This window comes from Apostichopus japonicus, chromosome 9 (assembly GCF_037975245.1).
Source record: "Apostichopus japonicus isolate 1M-3 chromosome 9, ASM3797524v1, whole genome shotgun sequence".
In the NCBI taxonomy this organism is placed as follows: domain Eukaryota; kingdom Metazoa; phylum Echinodermata; class Holothuroidea; order Aspidochirotida; family Stichopodidae; genus Apostichopus; species Apostichopus japonicus.
In genome coordinates this window covers 1606869-1628358 of record NC_092569.1, presented here as the reverse complement: position 1 = coordinate 1628358, position 21490 = coordinate 1606869, and the positions used below count along the sequence as shown (strand labels likewise).

Here is a 21490-nt window from a genome sequence, read left to right as displayed (position 1 = left end):
TGTGGATGAGGGGCTGTGAAGGTTGGATGAGGGGCAAGGGTGGGGGGGGGTGGAGAGTTCAAGTAAGATTTGTTACGTGGTTCATTCATGCAGGTGACATGATTTTTTCCTTTATAGATTGTAACTTCTAGCGTCAAATATAATAACGGTGTCTTTCATGTAGTACGGGTAAATAGCCTCTCGTTTTGGCGTCTCATAAAAACGCAGTATCTCCTTCAACTTTATATTCTGCATCTCAAGGGTGGTGTGAGGTCCATTTTGATGAAATTCTAAATACAGAGGACTAACGGCCAAGTCAGCATTCCAAAATTTGTATCAGGTTTCAAGGATAAATCAGCAAGAAATTTATAATAGCTACAAGCAAAGCTTCTGAAAAAAAAAAATGAAAAATTGCCATTATGACATCACAGACTACATTGTGATCCACTCCAGGGAAGAATCAAGGATTAAGCCAGTCAAAATTGGTTACATTCAATCAACCATATCTTGAGATCAAGAGATAAAATCATCTTCAAGTGAGAAGGATTTTTCAACTATAGCTGAATTTTTTATCTTTCTCTTCCACATCATACTTCCACATTATTTAATAACGTTTGTGGATTGTTAGTAGTTTGACCTTCTGGTTTCGTTACTGGTTTTACGGATTTACGGATTTCTCAAAATTTCACCCCTATAATCTATCGCACATTAATACGACTTGGTAATTAAGAAATAAATGTAAACACTATAAAATAAACTTGAAGTAATGTTTAAATGTTTCTTATCTATGTCGTGTCTTTATCTGTGTTCAAAATCAATAACGTTGAACATTTCAAAGTCGTATTTCGATGGTTCGTGTTACAAGTCGCACAATCGTATTTCATAATAATAAAGACACACAGAGCGATGACCAATCAATAACGGCCTATTAAAGCAAGCCTAGAGAGGACAGTGGAAACCCATGAGGATACGGCCCTCACATGGAGGATAAACCTAGGTTCATTACCCTGTGATTCAGCATACCTCATTTGAGGGGGTGGGGGGGGGGGCGGGTGTAATAATAATATAAGAATTCGTAAAGCGCTTTTATACAGTCAAAAAAAAAGCGCTAAGAAGCGCTGCAGGAGCAAAGTACCCAAAATGGACACAGCAGTTATCAAACAAATGGATACGCATTCATGGATAAGAATGTCCTGAGTTCTTTCTGGAAAGTTGACACATGCTGGATTGTTTTCAGATGTAAGGGGAGACTGTTCCAGAGCTGTGGAGCTGATCTAGCAAAGCAACGTTCCCCATAGGTGGAAGTGCGAACAGATAGCCTATGTTGTACGGTTGAACGAAGCACCCTGCTAGGTCTGTATTCTGTTGGAAAAGCTCTTGTAGGTAAACTGGGGCTAAACCAATTTTATACTGATTGCTTCTGTCCACAATTCTAAGCCAGTGAAGAGGTGTTATATGTTGGTGTTTTTTTTACTTTTGTTACAAGTCTAACACGTTGAAGCTTATTAAGAAGATGTTTAGGTAATCCACTGAGGAGAGCATTGCAATAGTCAAGATGTGACCGAACACACGACTGCACCAAAGTGGCAGTTGTTTCGGAATCATCGAAATGTTCCTGATGTTGTGGAATGCTCTCTGGCATACTTTAGCAATATCGACAGCAGCACTTACAGACAAATCAAACACAACTCCCAAGTTGCGAGCTTGCTGGCTTGGTACACATTCTCCGATCTCAAACGATGGAATTTTCAATTTGGTTTGAGTTGATTTTGAACAGATGACCAACAGTTCTGTCCTCTCACTATTCAGTTTAAGAAAATATAAAGTGTACATCGTGACAACCTCTGAATTCTGTCTAGCTTGTGGTGTTCCTCACTACATTATGCATATATGTAGTGTTTCATGTACTATCTATAACTAAATTATATCAGCAGGATATTTAAACATCCTATATATACAGACTAAAGAAACATACAAAACAAAAATGTCTATTAAAAATTCTAACTTACAATTTATTTCACACCATGCCATATGGAAAATAATGGAAAAAAAATCGAAAAAAAAAACATGGACTTTATCAAAATTTCTTACTGAACACACACATTCTTTGGTAACACAAAAAAGAAAATGTCAAAATCAAGGTGATACATTGAATAAAAGAAAAAAAAGAAAAGAAAAAAACATACTTTTGCAATCTTAGCGATCCTACTTGCTTACATTTGGGAATGGAACAACTTAATACACTAAAACAATAGTTGTCAAATATGCACCAACCTCCCCCCCCCCCCTGCCTTCCATTCCTATGTACTCCACCTCTAGGCGAGTAGCCAAGAATTTGCCAAGGGAGGGGCGAAAATGTAGGCAAACTATCAGAGCCGTAGAAACGGCATTGCAAACTATCTAAGCGTAGCGCCACCATGATTGGCGCGAAGCGTACAAGAACATTTTGGCTGAAAATGCCTCCCAGATTGCTGGAAATGGCACTTCCCAGGCCTTGTAAGTTGCATCTTAGCATTTTCTCTTTTGAAATTACTAGCGATATCATAAAAAAACATTTAAAAAAAAAATTAAAAATATGCTCAAGGTGGGGTGGTGGCTGCCCCCCCCTTGGCTACGTGCCTGTCCACCTCCCCTACCACCCCTGGGAATATCAAGGTTAATTTTCATGTCAAGGTGAGATAATTATAAGGTAGTAAACCCCTTCCAAAACTGCAACCAGCAGTCAACTTCCAAGGAAACTTCCATGAGGACCAAGCCAACAGACAGCCCACCCATTAGAATCAATGCTTAGAATTAATAGAAAGCTAGCTTGGCCAAGAAGAGTTGATGTTAAAAAGACAATAATTTACTTGATCTCCTCTGGCAGGCTCTGGAAACTTATGTAAGGCTTCAATTCGAAATTAATCCCTTTTGGTTATAAAAGTGATTGAATTGATATGACTTTGCTAACTAGGGTTACCCATTATAAAACTGATCCACAAACAATAACATCAATTGTTGAATATAATTTCACACAATGTGTTTAAATTATCCAAAATTACATTGGGCAAGTTCCCACCTTCATACAAACTTGAACCATCTGTTCTTACTCTTTTAATAATATGTGTTCCAAATTATGAAAACCATATCTGTATATATTTAACTCCACAATTGTTAATAAATTCTTCGTCTTTGGACAATGAAATGGTAAATCAAAATGGAATGCTATCAGTATTAGAATGTTAGATGATAGGGTTTGTTTTTATATTTGTATATGTTTCATTCACTTTGAAAAAATAACAAAAAAAGAAATTATATAGTATGTGATATATGTAATTCAGGGATGTGCTCAGGAATATTTGAGTGCCATGCAGATTGTGCGGTAGGGTGATCCACACCCTTCGGAGAGGGATCTCATGGTTGGGGCACCCCTCCCCACTGGACAAATTTTGGAAGTATGCGTGCTATTTTTCCTACTCTGTGCCATGTATTCCCCCAGAGTTTAGTTATGTTAAAATTTGTTAAATTATCATCAGAAAAGTGCTGGGCGGAAATGTTTAAAATACTGTTTGTGCTGGGCGGCATTCAGAACTGCTGGGCGCAGCCGCCCAGTGTGAGTACATCCCTGGTAATTATAACACTGAAGATCTCTTTGTGTACATTTCAAACAATTAGTAGCTTCAAGGGAATGTTCATAAGAATCTGTGAACAGGTATAGTTCTTTAGCTCAACTGCAGGAAGAGTTCAAATGTAATCTTTTGGCAGTTCTAATCCTCAGAGACATGTTCACATGTTGCAGTGGTACTGTGTTGTACTGCGTTGGATTTTATGATATTCTAATGTACTGTTCTATAATGCATTGTACTGCACTGTATTGTCCTGTATTATATATTTTATTTAATACAATGTACTGTAGATTATATTCTATTTTTTGAATACTTTGTTGTACTGTACTGTAAAAATATGTATTGTTTGTTATTTCTTATACTTTAATGTACCAAGTTGTATCATGATGTACCGTACTATACTTGAATGTATTGTATTGTACTATACTATAATGGATTGTACTATACTATAATGTATTGTACTATTCTATACTGTATTGTACTATACTATAATGGATTGTGCTATACTATACTATGTTGTATTGTACTATACTATATTGTACTATACTATAATGTATTGTACTATACTATAATGTATTGTACTATACCATATTGTATTGTACTAAACTATATTGTATTGTACTATACCATAATGGATTGTACTATACTATACTATAATGTATTGTACTATTCTATACTGTATTGTACTATACTATAATGGATTGTGCTATACTATACTATATTGTATTGTACTATACTATCATGTATTGTACTATACTATCATGTATTGTACTATACTATATATATGGTATTGTACTATACCATAATATTGTATCCTATTTTCATTTATTGTACTGTACTCTTAATATATATGCTATACTATATTGTAATACATTTAACTTTGTTTTAATGAGGGTAATATCCCCAGATGAAGTCTTCGTTTACAGATCTAAGTAAACATAAATCCTATTGTTAATACAGCAATAACAAAAATAATGCAGGTAGCTCCTTTATGACTTTTAATTTTTCACAAAGAGTCATGCACATCTCATTTTCCAAATGTCAGGGCCCTTTCCTCCTCACCCGAGGACAAGCTAAAAAATTGGGGGGGGGGGGGGGTTCTCTAGATATTCATCCTGTTTGAACAAAGGATATCATGTTTTGTCTAAGTATCAAAGACACATTCTTGGCAAAACCACACAAGGAGTTTTCTAATAAATTTACACATAAAGACAATAGATTTGAAATACATTAAAATCTCTTAGCTTGTATCTTTGCGAGTCCACTAGCTGATATGACACCGTGGGACTGGCTGTAGCTGCCTAACGCAGACTTGGGTGCCCCAGAGGAGGAAACGTTCTTCATGCCGTACTGTTTGCGACCCATCGGCTGTTTGGGTCTGACGTCCTTAGCAGAGGACGGTCTCTGTGCGGGCAACTGTGGAAGGGTCAACGGAAAACTCAAATCAAAACATCGACCATAGTCTGGAATGTAGCTAACAGTGTATGTTATAGTGTGAGTCCCCACGATGTACGTAATGACAAAACTTTTCTCTTTATCAACTGTCTTGATTGCTTTTGGTTAAAATGATAATGTTAGCTTAATGTTTCTGAACTAAGAACATACTGAAAGTTAAATTGACCGGTGACATGACTTGAGACAGAGTGACTGGTCACAACTACTTTCTTTATTACTTTTGGTTAAATGATAACGTTCACTCACTATTCTAGAACTACAAACTGAAAGTTAAAATCGACTGGTGACATGACTCGAGCCAGAGTGACTGGTCACAACTATATTGTTTATTACTTTTGGTAAAATGATAACGTTCACTGACTATTCTAGAACTAGAAACTGAAAGTTGAAATCGACTGGCGACATGACTCGAGCCAGAGTGACTGGTCACAACTATATTGTTTATTACTTTTGGTAAAATGATAACGTTCACTGACTATTCTAGAACTAGAAACTGAAAGTTGAAATCGACTGGCGACATGACTCGAGCCAGAGTGACTGGTCACAACTATTTTTTCTATTACTTTTGGTAAAATGATAACGTTCACTCACTATTGGAGAACTAGAAGCTGAAAGTTAAAATCAACTGGCGACATGACTCGAGCCAGAGCGACTGGTCATAACTATTTTTTATTATTGCTTTTGGTAAAATGATAACATACATTCACTATTCTAGAACTAGAAACTGAAAGTTAAAATAGACCGGTGACATGACTTGAGACAGAGTGACTGGTCACAACTACTTTCTTTATTACTTTTGGTTAAATGATAACGTTCACTCACTATTCTAGAACTAGAAACTGAAAGTCCTTTGGTTGCTTGATACTCCGAGTCCCTGGTGATGACTGGATTCTTGATGCTAGCTGAGAAAGATCTCGTCTTATTTTGAGGACTGGCGGTATTCTTGCTGCTCCGATGCTGGCCAGGGAAGGCATTCTCATTGGAAAAACCCTTCAGGAAAAGACAATATTATCCTACATGATTGATACAGATATGAGGATGGATTCCAAATATCCAAGAAGGGAGACAACTGATATTTAAGGTTATTGAAGAGACATCCATCTGCTCAAAAGTTGATTCCCCCCCCCCCAAAAAAAAAAGGAAGAACAAATTGTCAGTACTAGAAGGTGAAAACCAAGCACTCAATGGTAGGTTCAGTTGAGAAGACATGAAGTGTTTTAACTTGCTGCAATATTATTATGAATGTATCTGGCAACAGCCAAGTGAGTGGCATTGCCATGGCAACTTGAAAATCATGTCTCTTCTTTATAAATTACAAGCCATTTGTGCACAGACAGAAGAAAGACTATTGAAATCAAAAATTACTTTTGTTTAAAGCCTTGAATTATGGATACATCCAGTGGCAGACTGGCCACACGGGCAATGCCCGGTGGGCCGGTGGCCCAATGGGCTGGGGAGCCTGGTAAAATTTACAGCCCATTTTCACAGTAGTTAATAGAATACAGACGGGCTGTGTAGAAATATATATTTTAACTGTGGGAATCAGTCATGTAAAGACTGTCCTCGATCTCTGCTGCTACAAGGTGCTCCTCAAGTTGAACCTTTTCACCGATGCTTACAAGAGCATTGAGCTTGTTTATACAAGCTGCTGGTAATGCTACCTGTGTCATAAGTGGCATGTGAAAGTTCTTTTTCTGCCTTGAAGAGATTCAAAAACCAATTGAAGAAGTACAATGACACAAGAACATCTTGAGGCGTTCATGTTGATGTCTGTGGAAAAAAGGATCTTGGCCAAACTTGACAATATCATTGATGGTGTGGCTGCCAGAAGCAGCGAACTGCGTAGGCTCCTACTCTCGTAGACATGACATGGGCTCGTGTTATTGAACATATATATTTGAGTGGATTTTATTTAGGTTTTTTTTCAATTTTTTCAAGCATGTTGTCACAAAATGCTTGAAAAACTCATTAAAATCCAGTCTAAAACATATATTTTTGCCTATTTTGTTTACGTTTTTAACTTTCCTCAGTTTAATCAAGTGTTGCTTCTGGAAATTATTGTTGGGTCTTTTTTAAAGGATTATTGTAACCTACAAAATTGACAACAACCAAGATGTTTCAAAATTCCATATGACATAGATCGAGGAAAACGACACATCCAGAGAACCAAAAAAATAACTGTCTTTCGTTCTGAGATATCAGATGTCGGATGCTATTTCACATGCACAGAAACGACTTGAACAAGTCCACACATGACATCACAGACCCACTAGGTGGGGGGGGGGTGTTGTGGTCAAGTGGTTAAGGCAGTGGACTGGTGATCTAAGGATTACAGGTTCGAACCCTGGCCAGATCATTGCGTTGTGTCCTTGGGGCAAGGCACTTTATCTCCATTGCCTCTCTTCACCCAGGTGTATAAATGGGGACTTGCGAGGTAACTTGTAAATATAGTGCGTGCACCTGGTCTGGTTTGTGGCTGCACCCTATGGGAAGTCCCCCGGGGGACACGTGGTTGTGGTGCACTGTGGTGCCCCAGGAGAGATTGATTGAATTGCGCACACTTTGGTGTGTAGGTGTGACAAGTTACCAATGACCAAGGCTAAGTTGTCAAAGCGCATTGAACTTGTGGATTATGGGCTATATAAAAATAATGGCGTAATAATAATCATAATCATAATATAGTTGAATGATTTAAAAAAAAATATTTAATCTACCAGCTTACTTTTTCATTACCTTCATCTAATATAATTAGATCTCTAAATCAGGGGAACAGAATCTCAGTCACTTGAATTCCCCGAATATAATACTCACATTATTGTTAGTATTATTTGTAAGATTTTCCATGCTTCGTTGTCGTACCAGTGATTGTTTACCAGCAGACTGAGCCCTTCCAGACAATATTCTGCTGTGACTCGACTGAGGAGAGGATTCTCTAGTTGGTCGCCCGAGAGCTGCAGCTGTAAACAGAATCAGTGAGCTTGTTTAACAACAATTCTGCTCATGAATGTAAGTCCCGATAGCAAAATGTTTTCAAAAACATTTTTTTTTTTTGCAAAGATACCCACAATATGATTTACAGTTTTAACAATTTGGACACACAGAAGATGATACATGCTATATTGTAAAATATGACCTTTTAGAGGTGGATAGGTTGTTTGTGATAAACTAGTAAGGAAGAATTTGATTGGTCAAAAACTGCTTTGAAATTAGATCTGCAAATAAAAGTACTGTACTAACTATTAAAAGAACTGTCCAATCCAAGAGTCACATTTTTTGAAATAATTAAATATCTGATTAAACTTCTCTTACCAACCAGAATAACAATGTACTGACTAATTAAAAGAACTGCCGAATCCAAGGGTCACATTTTTTTTAATATTTCAATATCTGATTAAACTTCTCTTACCAACCAGTTAAACAATGTACTGACTATTAAAAGAACTGCCCAATCCAAGGGTCACATTTTTTGAAACAATTAAATATCTGATTAAACTTCTCCCACCAACCAGTTAAATTAATGTACTGACTATTAAAAGAACTGCCGAATCCAAAGGGTCACATTTTTTTAAATATTTAAATATCTGATTTAACTTCTCTAACAAACCAGTTAAAACAATGTACTGACTATAAAAAGAACTGCCCGATCCAAGGGTCACATTTTTTGAAATAATTAAATATCTGATTTAACTTCTCTTACCAACCAGTTAAAACAATATACTGACTATTAAAAGAACTGCCCAATCCAAGGGTCACATTTTTTGAAATAATTAAATATCTGATTAAACTTCTCTACCAAACCAGTTTAAAACAATGTTACATTTTAGTGACATTACAAGATTTTATTCATGCTTCCCACAAGTAATTAATCGCAATGTTTTGTCTTCTTTCCAAATAAAGTATTTATCGCTCTCTTTGTAATAAATATATCTTCATGAAAAGTTCAATCCTCTAGACACCAACCTATCTATCCCAAGAAATAATATTATTTTGATTAATAATAACATTTTTTTTCTTTTTTGTTACCAAACCTCTTGGGACTAACATTCTTAATGTGGCATTGTAGAAAGTTGAAGAAGTAAATAACTACATATTGAAACCTGCCTGTATGGTACGGCGCACTGGATTTTGGATAAATGCGTCTTGAGAGGTTGTTAGCACCTGGAACGTGAGAACTGTGCAACGGAGCTCTAGATCTACTCTCTGTCGCAACATTTAGAAGAAAAACAGAGGGCAGGACGTTCAGAGAGAGGATGGAGAGAGAGGCAAGAGAAGAGAACAAAAATACGAGAGAGAGATTGGGAATCGGTCTCTACCACTGCATCAAGAAAACTGCAAACTACAGGAACATCACAGAAAGCAAATTTACAGCAATTCTTTTTTTTTTAATTAATTATTATTTGGAAGACGAACAATTTTTATCGACGTTTGGGTGCACCCTCGTAAGTACTAAGACACAAAGTACCATTTTTACCAAATTAAAGAGTGCACAAAGTAGATAAAATAAAAGGGGGAGAGGTAGGCAGTGGGCAAAATAGAAATAAAAATAGAAATTGGCAAACTGGTGACACGAACAGCAGCCAAAAGACACAAAGAGATGATAAAATGTAACACAAAGCAGCAACGATCAATAGCAACGATAAAACACAATTTTTACTTTGACTGAAGATCACTATCGTTTCTTTGTAGTGTTGCCAAACAATTTGAGGAAGGAACATGCAGGTTGAACTAAAGCTTGAAAACGGTGCAAAGGGGAACAGATAGTCACTTCCAAAATAAGGTCAAAAACCAATAAAAAAAGGTGCACTCCACAACTTCAGATCACTTTCAACTTCTGACAAAAAATTATGTAAACAAACGGGCTAGAACTAAAGCTTGAAAACGGTGCGCCGGAACTGATAGTCCCTTGGGAAAGAAAAAGAAAAGAAAATGAAAAAAAAAACAGAAGCCCTCTACAGCTTCAAATAATTTTCAACCACTCAACTTTGAATTTTTTTATCTCCTTGGATGCTGACCATTCTGAACATACCCCAAAAAGACAAAAAAAAAAAAAAACAATCTGCTACATTGTACCAACCTGCAGAAGGAACGGGGGCAGCACCTCCTGCCCCTACAGGGGGCTTCTGTCTAACGGTACTGATGTAATTGGGGTCAGTAGGGGTCAAGGCTGGTGACTCCATCGCTGAGTCCTCCCCAGGCTGTTCTTCTACCTTCTCTGGAAGGGCCATTTTCTCCTGTTGGACCTTCTTTCTGTGCCTTGCTTTCTTTTCCTTAATCATCTAAAAAAAAAAGAAGTTAAAATGCAACATTTTTTTGTTGTTGTCATCGATCAGATGTATACGTATCAAATCAACTCCATTAAGCAATCACATGAATTAATCAAATCAGTTTGGCCTTCTGAAAGTTAAAAAAGAGAATTTAAACTACTAGGTTGTACACCTTTCACGTTTATTAGGTGGGTGACACGTTGGTTTCAATGCATTAATTTAACTTTTTAATGTGACTTTTTTTTAGGGGGTTTGTTTATAATTTATTCTCCTTCATGACCAGATTCAAAGAAAGAGATCTGCTAGATGTTCAATACTCTATGCTGTGCAGAACATTCAATAGTTATGATAATGACACCCATTTCATACCTCCCAATTACCACCCCCACCCCCCCACCCCCTTCCTGATCCACAGCCCCCTTTCAAATATTTTTCCATTAATTATTTTAATTTTTTACATCAAAAACAAACATTTGAGGTGCATGACTAGAAAGAATTGAGATAAATGTGAATCAGGCTGCTTTTGTGAAATCTTTCTCTTTTTTGTAATAAATGGGGGGGGGGGTCTGCTTGTGCCTTCTCCACCACAAGGCTAAGGTGTCAATTGAGCCTAAGGCTTTCTAACCATTGGGTCATATCTCAACCATCTTCAAAAAATGCAAGAAACAGTAATGTAAGTCACACTTGTAAATGGAAGGCACAAAAACCTGAGAATAGTGTACTTCCAAACTAGTTGAAAAAACCATTACCATCCAAACAAGACCCCTAAAAAAAATCTACAAAGGCCATTTGGACGAAGAAATTATATTCCAAGTATCTCTGAAGTATAATGAAGAACCGAAATAAATGTAACAAGTACACATATAACAACATACAAGTATTTTCTTATATTCCAGTATCTCTGAAGTATAATGAAGAACCAAAATAAATGTAACAAGTACACATATAACCACATAAAAGTATTATCTGATAACGCTGACTGACCTCATAGAGCTTGGCACGGTATTCTTTGACCGATAACTGGACATCGTCGTCCAGCGGAGGTATGACATCATAATCGAGGAGCCTCTCGTCCGCCGCATTTCTGAATCTACAAAATGTAAATTTTGTGATTCCGTTTTTTTTTATCAAGCTACGTTTAATTTACAAATCTCTGGAAACTGTGTTCACATTGTGTTACATTGGACAGAGATATCAAGTACTGGGTGGGTTGGGGAGGGGGTCAGGAGGGGGAAGTGTGGTTATGGAGGGACTCAATATACTATTAAGCCCCCAAACATTATTCAAGTTTTCTGGAAAAAGCTTCAAATCAATCTGAAAACATGAAATATATACAGCATATTGTAAATTACCTATTCAAAGACATGATGTTCATCATCTCTTAGGGCTGAATTTGCATGGGGATAGGGAGGCATTACAATTTTCTACCCATAGCTACATAAAAGTTACAGGGAATTCTGTACAGATATCTGTTGCATGCAAACGTTTTGCACTTAAATTTACAATACATTTACAATACAATACAATAGATTTGCAATACAAATTTACAATACAACACAAATTTACAATTACAATTACAATACAATACAATACATCTACAATACAAATTTACAATACAAATTTACAATTACAATTACACTTACAATACAATACAATTACAATACAAATTTAAAATACAATACAAATTTACAATACAATACAAATTTACAATACAATACATACAGAGGGAAAAAAACCTAGCATTTGAGGAGAAAAACGATATTTGCAATCTGTGTATCTATTTCCTCTGCAACGTCTCTACAGAACAATATTTAATAAGACATATCTGTATTGCGCCTCCTACCTACCTTGAAACATATGGATGTCTAAGAGCTTGTGACGCCGTGGGTCTCTTCTCCGGGTTAAAATGCAACAGTTTTCTTATCAGATCGAGGGCGTCCTTCGGAGCGTTTGGTAACAGATCCTCGAGAGATTGTCTGTGTCTGTAATCATTGAAGTAAAATTCCATAGAAATCGTCCTTAAACTTTACGATCATTGCAGAGGAATCGTTAAAGCTCCCCCTCATTGTCAGTGAAAAATATATAGATACTATACGTTACGGAAAGATTTCTAGCACTTTCTAGCAACTGAAGTGGTTACAGGGTATGAGAGCTGTTTGAAATGACCTGATTCAGAGAACAAAATTTGCTTACGATCAAACAAAGAGAAACCAGGAGGAAAAAAAAAGGCTAGTATGTATCAGAAACAAAACAAACATATTCAGAAATACAAATAATCTCAAGAGGAATATACATTCAAGCAAGTTTGGATTGTCCTTAAAAATGTTGAATGGAAATTATATTATAAGTATAGAATTATAAGTTGATTCATGAAGACACTTGTGCTTGCTCAACGAAAAAATTACAGCATCCAGGGATCCTAACATATGTTGGAAATTGGGCAGGGGGAGGGTGGGGTGGGGGGGGGAATGTCAGACCAATGTCCAGTGAGGGAGGCCATGGACGTCCACTTTTTGAGGGCCCTACATTATAATAACAAGGAAGAGTACTTTGGTAACCCCAGGATTGAGAGGGTGAGATACAGCATATTAAATATGCACAGAGATATTATGACTTTAGGATATATATGCATTTATCTTTCAATTATTTCAATCATTATGTATCAGTCTATCTTGGGCTGACAATTTTCAACACTAACTGCTGCTGCTAATGTTACTAGTGAACACTGCACTGCCATTTGATGGTATTTTTTGGTAAGCTTTGACCATTACCAATGCTTAACAGAGATAAGGTCATCACGAAAAGTCCTTCACAGGCTTAGTCTCAACAAGTACGAAAGCAAAAATATTGCAATTTTGTTCCACAAAATTACCTGAGCTAGCAGACTTTCACCCTCTGTAAGTCTGGTGTTTTTTTACACATCAAAATTATAACAGACACAATGGAACAGATTTTAAGACTCGTACAAAAGACTTACCTGACTTTGGCTTTATCTAAGACCGAGGAACCATAATCTGATTGGATGGCTTCGACGTCCTCGATCGAAGGTTGATCGATCACGCTCATAATTCTCTCTAACTGATTAAAAGTTGAGGTTCCTGGGAAGAGGGGTTTCCCCTTAATCATCTCAGCTAATATACAACCCAGACTCCACATGTCCACGCCCTTGGTGTACCTGGTTGGATTATAAAGTAAATGGATGATACACTTCCCCATCTTGAAACACTGGAAATGTTACTCGCTGAAAACATTTGTCGACAGTGAAATTAATGCGGGAATCGAGGTCTGACACGGCTTCAAAATTCACACAAAGAAGAGAATTCAACAATAACAGTATCAAACAGGAACACTTACTAAGCTCCTTTAATTATTTAAAGGAGAACCAAGGTTTTGACTTGGCTTCAAGAATCATGCTACTACTCATAATAATACACAATGGTAGAAGTATTAAACAAGAACACTTTCTAAGCTCCTTTCACTGTTTAAAGGAGAACCAAGGTTTGGCTTAGCTTCAAGAATCATGCTTAATATAATACATAAAAGAAACAGTACCAAACAAAACCATTTATGCTAGGCTACTTTAACTGCTTAAAGGAAGAATCAGGGTTTGATCGGCTTACTTATAGTAATAATACTACACAATGGTAGTAGTATTAAACAAGAACATCTTCTACAGGTAAGCTCCTTTAACTAATTAAAGGAGGAACCTAGAAAGCCATGATACCTTTTTGAAGCCAGCAGGATTTCTGGAGCTCTGTACCATCGAGTGGCGACGTATTCAGTAAGGGCTGGGTCCGTTTCGCTGAGAGCTGTCTGTAACTGGGTTATGGACCTAGCTAAACCAAAGTCAGCTACCTTCAGAAAGCATTCAGTGTCCAGTAGAATGTTAGATGGCTATCAAAAAGAGATGAAGAGCTTACCATTACCAAATGTACCAAGAGTAGGTAGATGTGAGGCGTGCAGTAGTAGAGTAGAGATAGGTAAGGCATAGATCACCTGAAATCTAAGTAGGACTATAATGCAGGCATACCCATCTGTTGTATAGTCCCTTCAGCTAATCAACAAAAGAAGCATACTATTCTTTTTCAGAAATCATTCAATCCATCAAGTCAAGTTAATCACCATACATTGTAATTGGAAGCTGTACAGCCTATGTGGACTTGTGCACAGCACAGTGTTGTACTCCAAACATGTTCAGAGTAAAGTGTTTTTTTATATTTTCCCCACAAAAAAAAGTATGTTTGAATGGATTATATTGGTCTCTTATTTCTTTCCATTTAGTTTATTACTTTTTAATGAAATAATAAAAAAAATTGCTGGAAGTAAACAAGCAAAAACAAAATAAACACAAATCTGACTTTGTACATAAGAAGCTATCACTGGAAGAGTAGTGGGTAAGGCACCGTGCCAAAACAAAAAAAAGCTGCTGGGGCTGCAAGATACCCTGCAGCAAGGCTGAATGAATATCAAACAATAAAAAAATATTATCCATCACAGCCCCCCCCCCCCTTCACCCCACACACACCCTAGAAGTGCTACTTTTGAGACAGTGCCTACCTAAATGAATTGTGTGATGATCATGAAGAATTTAACAAAATAATAAGTAAAAAATATCTGGAATAAGAAAATATGATACAGGTTATATAAGTTGATATCAAACATGACAGTGAAATAGATCTGATTTAAAAAAAAAAAAAAAAAATACCTTCTGATCCCTGTGAATCACATTTCCTGAGTGTATATAGGAAGTAGCATTGATCAGCTGGTACATGATGTAACGTTGGTGGATGTCCTTCAGGATCCCACCTTTCTTGATGACAGCATGGAGGTCAGTATCTGAGATAAGGAAGAGATTAAAAAAAAACATTGATAGAAGGCAAGAAACAGGAGGTACCATGGTAACAGTATTAAGGGGTGTGAAGAAGGGGCGCAAAAAGAAACGTCTAATGCCGGTAATTTGACCTAGTTTCGAATGAGGTGTAACAGAAGTGTTAAACACCACCATCGATCCCAGAAAATACACACACAGCTTGCTACCTTCGGTAATTAGACAGTAGTGTACAGTCAGTACATACAGCTGGGGTCAATACCCACAGCACAGTATACAAACGATACAGCGATGGACATCTCAGGTCCAGCTAAAGATAACAATTAAGGTATCACGTTTCATTACTGTCTGCACTTTGTAGCGACACAAACAAAACGTCACTTGCAAGCAACAGAAAGTTAACTTTTTCAGATGGCCCCACGCGGTTTGGGGCAATCTTCAATGCCTTTAAGGGATGGGAACCTTTCAATGAATGCAACAATGTGAGTATGTAACTCTTTGATAAATTCATGCACGTATGTATGACTGCACTGGTACACGTCCAAATGATGTTAAGATTGATAATATCGAAATCAGCAGATTTGGATCAATCCACAAGGGACAAGTGATGTCTCCATAGTAGATACCATAGTAGACACCATAGTAGACTACATGGTAGACACCATAGTAGACTACAGTATATAGTAGATGTATGTACATTGTGAGAGGTTTGAGTGCTCTATGTGTTTAAGTCAACCAACAGGGAATATCCCTTGATTATTTTTTTATTTTTTTACCAATTTATATAGCGCTCTTTTCATGCTTAAGCATGTTCAAGAGCGCTTTACAATGACAACAAAATGACAAAACCCTTTAAAATAAGAATATGAAGAATAAAATTTACACAACTTAAATATTAGTATAAAAATATATATATATATAAATGAAGGAATAATTTTAAAAATAAAATAGATTTATAGTGAAATTCCTAAAGAGAAAAATGGTGGTAGCAAACGTTAGCAAAGACTGCCTTGACCAGTTATTGATACCATGAAAACTTTTCAACACAAAAGATTGTTAGAAGGTTATGAATACATTACTCTGTAGAACAGATATTCTGAAACAGTCCAAATATGCATATGTACAGTAAATAAAGCTTTTGAAATGTGGTGACCATTCCAGCATATCTAGCAAGTTTTTCATAACTATTAACTACGTTGATCGGTCTTCATGATCGTTAACAATACACGATACTCACCCATGTACTCAAACACAAGATAAATGTCTTTATCATTCTCAGCCTTCATCACATTTAATAACTTTATCACATTCTTGTGGTCTCCAAATTCCTGAAAGAGAACAAAAGGAAGAGAGAAAAAAAATGTTGGCTACTTTGCTGGTGGTTAATTTTTCAATCCTTTGCAGCAGCACACTATCAATCTTAATCTTAGCCAAACCAGTCCATAGTCGAAACATTCTATGAAACTCTCTAAGAAATCTTTGGATCCACAAAATTTGATGCAGATAACTTATTGAAGAAAGATCGTTTGCAATTAGCTAGCTATATATTATAAGAAAGAGAAAACTTTCAGGCCCGACATATACAATAAAGTATAAGCAAACAAGACAATACATGATAAACAGTACATAGACAACAGAATGGAAATGACAAATAAACAATTCAAGTATAGTACAAATGTCACAATATCAAAAACTGCAAGAGAATGCACTATCACACACTTTGAAAATAAAGCAATGACCTCCACCCCTAACACTGCACTGTCATAACAAAACATCAGTCTCTAAACATCACCACAACAACCCCCCCCCCCACCCCCCCCATAAAACTCATTCATTGGCATTTTAACTTACCTGTAAGAACATTATTTCCCGGAAGGTTCTCTGAAAGAAAGAGAGACATAATTAAACGAGAATGCTGAGTCATGCCGTACAGCTTCAGTGAGGTTGTTAATGATAAAGTCTGTTATCATCGAAATTAAGCAAACCAATCAATGTACAGTACTGTAAATGAAAAGACTTCCAGAAGCCATTATACTGGCAACCAATCTACTGAATGGAACTTCTACCAGAAATGGGAAACGACCATCCAAAACATCGGAAGGAGATTACCTTTGATTAACAAGACTGCAGGATGTAAGATCAAAATCTAAATATCCAATCTACCTGCACCTCTAATTTCCATTCCTGCCCCCCCCCCCTCTCCCTTTCCCTTTAAACAATTGTTGAGAGTTACATGACATTGTTTATACATTGTGAAATTATTTTTGAGAAATTGGCTAAGTTTTCCATTATTTGAGATTTATAACCTTTTGATTCCTTGAGCCAGTCTGTGCCCATTAGAGATAACCCGTTGACCCCTTGAGGCTCAGAGGACGAGAAAACTGATAGGAGGTTTTAGTGCATTTATAAAGCAAGGTTATGAAGTCTGAAGCAAATTTCATTACCTGGATGCCAGGTATGTTTTGTTGAAGACTTATAGAGCCCCTTCACAGAACTAAATTGAACTGAATTTGACCAAACTATGTTCACCAAAAGTAATCATAGAATTGGAGAATTCACAGATTAATTTTACAGCTACAGCTAAATAACAAGTGGAGTGTTAGCTCAGTGGTTAACGGGCCGGTGCCTTTCAATCATAAAGTCCCCGATTCGAGTCACTCCCAAATTAATGTATGTCGTCCAGTTACAGAGTTGTTGACAATTAACAATTCATAATCATGGACGTTAATATGAATGTAAGAGACTGACTTTGGTCAGCTTGTGGCTTTGATAAGCCAATGAGGCTTCTTCGCGAGTTCCTGCTTGCAGGAGGATCTAAAATACATACAAGTAAAACCATACAAGTGCACCAATGAAAGCTGATACTCGATATTTGCTGCTGTAACAAATTTAATAACACTCCCATGATCCTCTGACAGATATCCCATCTTGAAAAACTGATCAGAAATCTTTTCATCTCAGAAAACACACGTGTCAAAGCGAAAATTTGTCAATTAAATTCCAAATGCCCCAAAATTCAACCCAAATCTAATTAACGTCTTCGATCGCAAACTCACCTGGGCATCGGTTTGATTTCTGAAAGCGTCAAAGATTTTCTTCAGAGCCACAATTTCCCCTGTCCGTCTGTCAATAGCTTTCCAGACAATACCATACGCCTACGGAAATTGCAAAAGAAGACAGTTTTGTCATAACCATTGAACAGCATGGTTTTACCTCACTTTTAATGTTCTTCTGTATATTCTTGTTAATACAAATCTAGTCTACATATTACATTGGTGGAGGAGGGGGGGGGGGGGGAATTAAGGGTCTGTCATTTTACGTAAATGAAAGACGTCACCAAAAAAATCCTTTATATAACACAGGTTTCATACAACATGCACACAAATCCCATTTCTTTAACCTTGTCAGAGATTTTAGTGGATTGTATACAGTATCTGCAATAGCCAAAATTGAGGTAACCTCCTGCCGATTACAACCAAAGAATAACAGATACATGTACAGTAAAATAAGAATTCACAAGTTTGCTAAATATTTGATCTCGATGTTTCTGAAGTATATCATGTGACATTATCATCTGTATCAGCAGTCAGTTTTTTAACTATAAGGTCAGGTTTCTTAGAATCAGAACCACCCAATTTTTTAATTTGCATGTCTGCTTCAACATTCTAAAATAAAAACCGGGTGGTGGCAGCGTTACATTATCTGCCGAGAAGACTGGGTATCAATGCTGCCAAAACTTGCCAAGTTAACTCTGTATGTGTGCTGTCATAGTTGTTTCCGTATCATAACATACTGGTCAATACCCAGGGAATATTTGCATAGCAAAAGCAACTTATCCAAAATGACCAAAATGGCTTCAATTGTAAAGATGTGTAGCATTTGTTTTACACATGAACAATAGTAGTTAAGTGACCAAAGTCAGAGAGAAGAATAAATTGTGGGCGGTTCTTTTATCCTTTCCATTAAGGCCGTGGCTATTCTTACGACGAGTCGTAACAATTATTTATAAACTATTCTTACGACAAAGGCAAATTCAAGCGCAGTAAAGTAAATAAAGCAACTGCGCATGTAGTAGGGGTACCCCTACCCCTAAACATAACCCTAAACCTCAATCCTAACCCGTACCCTAACCCTAACCGAAAATTATTGTTTCTCCTCGTCGTAAAAATAGTACTCCTGGTCATGAAAATAGCAACTGCGCATGCGTAGTCGGGAATTATTCTTACGACTAGTCGTAACAATAGCCACTTTGTTCCATTAAACAAAACAAATAAGATTCTCAATTGAGCTAATGTAAAGAAGGTAACAATAACATTGAAAATGTTTACAGCCTAACAATAAATGATGGTTTGGACTTTGCACATTTACATCATTGTTCAACTTTGCTTTTATCAAAACATATCAATTGAAGGAATAGGAGGAGCTAGTACACCTCATATTAGTTTAACTCTCCATTGTTTTGCTTAAACCATGAAATTTCTAGAAATTCCATTACATTTATATGTTAGGCCTCCATAATGGAAACACACACCAAGGCCATGGACTAATGCTCTAACTTCTGAAGGACAACCTAGATTATTCTAACTGTTAGGCCTAGCTTTCTATTACTTGTAAGTCTTGCATAACCAAAATGTTTGAAGTTACCCCTTTGCCGAGCCTTTTCTTCATCTCGTATTTTCGAAGAACATGGTCTTCTATTTCTGCGGTCATTTTCTATTTGAAACAGGATTTCTCCTTAATCCGTCGCAACTGTTTTCTGTAGGTCGTCGTGATGCTAGACTGCAGATGTGTCCAGGGTTTACAGTAAATTAACTGGGGTAAGCGATGTTGGCTACCTTGACTGTAGTGTAGGCTATATCAGCAGGCAATGGAATGTCACGTTAGTATCGTTACTGTAGCTTGTAACTGCAGACATAGGCTAGGTTGAGTTAGGCTACAGCCTAGGCTAGGTAACACATTTATCTCGATCTGAAAATAATTTCTTGAGTTAGAAGTTATCATGTCAGCACTGAAGTAACTAGGGAGCATAAAGTTGATGGTCCTAACCTAAATCTGAACTAACGTTAATGGTACAGGTAGTATTTCGCTTATAGCCCTGTACGCGGTGCTAGTATAGTATAACAATATCGAAGAATGCAACGAACAGTTAATTGTGACAAGAAGCATTTGTAATGTATGACGTCATGAAAATGTTTGCCAAAGAAACCATAGCAACAGAAACTTTTATTTGTGACTTCGAACAGATCAGCGACATTATAGTCCCTCGGAAATATGTCGGTATTAGGAAATATTTTAAAATAACAACAAATGATAAGAAATGAACAATTGAAATACGGACACACATTCGTTTGTTCAACAATTTCTAAATAGATGCATTAGACACGAGACCGTTGACTATTATCTACAGGACTGGTTTTTATGAGTCTTACTTTCCATGGCCGATAAATGAAGTGATTAAATTATCTTGAGCAAAGTAATTAATGTATGAAATATGCCAGTCTCACATGACTTTCCTCGAGGGAGATGACAAATAGAATGCACTGCAGTGGCGTTCAAAACTGTGGTGAGCATAGCTAGGCGTAAGAACATTGTGGTTTGGGGTCTTTTACCAGAAAAAAAATTGTTTAAGTTTTTTCTTGTAGATGGTGGCACAGATCGGAAATTGGAAATTCCGTCTATTTTTTCTTCAAGTTTTTACTTTTCTGTCATATTTGGTCTATATTCTCAATGTCCCAGCATTCTTTCCCCGAGATTTCTACGGTCGACACCGAAATTTTGAGTAAAGTTTACCGCACAAAATCTTCTGAAATGTTTTATATTAAATCGTTATTCAACTATTTCGTCTCAAAAGTTACACCCCTTGTTTACTCTATACTCCCTTTTTGCGATATAAAAAGTCGTAAATTTGAGGGAGAACTTCAAAGTTTGACGATTAAAATTTCGATATATTGTATGATTGACACTATTTCGCCGCGGACTACGTTGTCTCAAAATTGCCACTACTAACTCGAAATTCCGAAATTTTATGTCGACATTTTCGCATCAAACTTTCGACTTCTTATCCGTATCGACAAGTGTAAGTACTTGTATATCTAACAATATCACTTGTTGTACAATCGTTCTTAGTGAGGCTTAATTAACGTTATCAATGATAATCACTGGTAGGTAAGACTTTGCCAATGGAAATATCTTTGGAACCAGTATGGAAAATATAAATGCGACCGAACATAACATGCACAGGTCTGTGTGAAGCTGTGCAGGTTCTTTTATTTAGTTTTTGGTACTTGTACCGTGTGTCATACTGTTTTTAAGGAGAAAAGTTGTCTTTTCATTCTTGGTTTTCTATACAAATGTGAATC

At 36.7% G+C, this 21490-nt stretch overlaps 1 protein-coding gene across 2 annotated transcripts; it reads right to left on the bottom strand.

Moving 5' to 3' along the window:
- Positions 1-4381: 4381 nt before the first annotated feature.
- LOC139974142 (extracellular signal-regulated kinase 2-like) lies at positions 4382-20278 on the bottom strand. 2 transcript variants are annotated; one of them, XM_071981078.1, is made up of 14 exons: positions 19776-20278; positions 18188-18286; positions 16983-17012; positions 16369-16459; positions 15009-15139; positions 14028-14197; positions 13281-13478; positions 12151-12285; positions 11288-11393; positions 10114-10315; positions 9141-9239; positions 7851-7996; positions 5862-6029; positions 4391-5000 (listed from the first exon to the last, which is right to left on the bottom strand). In XM_071981078.1, exons 1-14 carry the CDS (start codon positions 19839-19841, stop codon positions 4815-4817), a joined length of 1827 nt encoding a protein of 608 aa, XP_071837179.1. In that variant the 5' UTR covers positions 19842-20278; the 3' UTR covers positions 4391-4814. The 2 variants fall into 2 exon arrangements, with proteins under 2 accessions (XP_071837180.1, XP_071837179.1); XM_071981079.1 differs by lacking the exon at positions 9141-9239 and having other exon boundaries at positions 4382-5000.
- Between the last annotated feature and the right edge of the window lie 1212 nt (positions 20279-21490).

Excerpts from the sequence above, each read along its gene's own strand:
- LOC139974142 (XM_071981078.1), bottom strand. The coding sequence starts at position 19,841 with ATGACCGCAGAAATAGAAGACCATGTTCTTCGAAAATACGAGATGAAG. Across the intron at positions 11,394-12,150 it reads AGACATCCATATGTTTCAAG|ATTCAGAAATGCGGCGGACG; the intron begins GTAGGTAGGAGG and ends TACATTTTGTAG. Across the intron at positions 7,997-9,140 it reads CAGTGCGCCGTACCATACAG|CTGCAGCTCTCGGGCGACCA; the intron begins GCAGGTTTCAAT and ends TTCTGTTTACAG.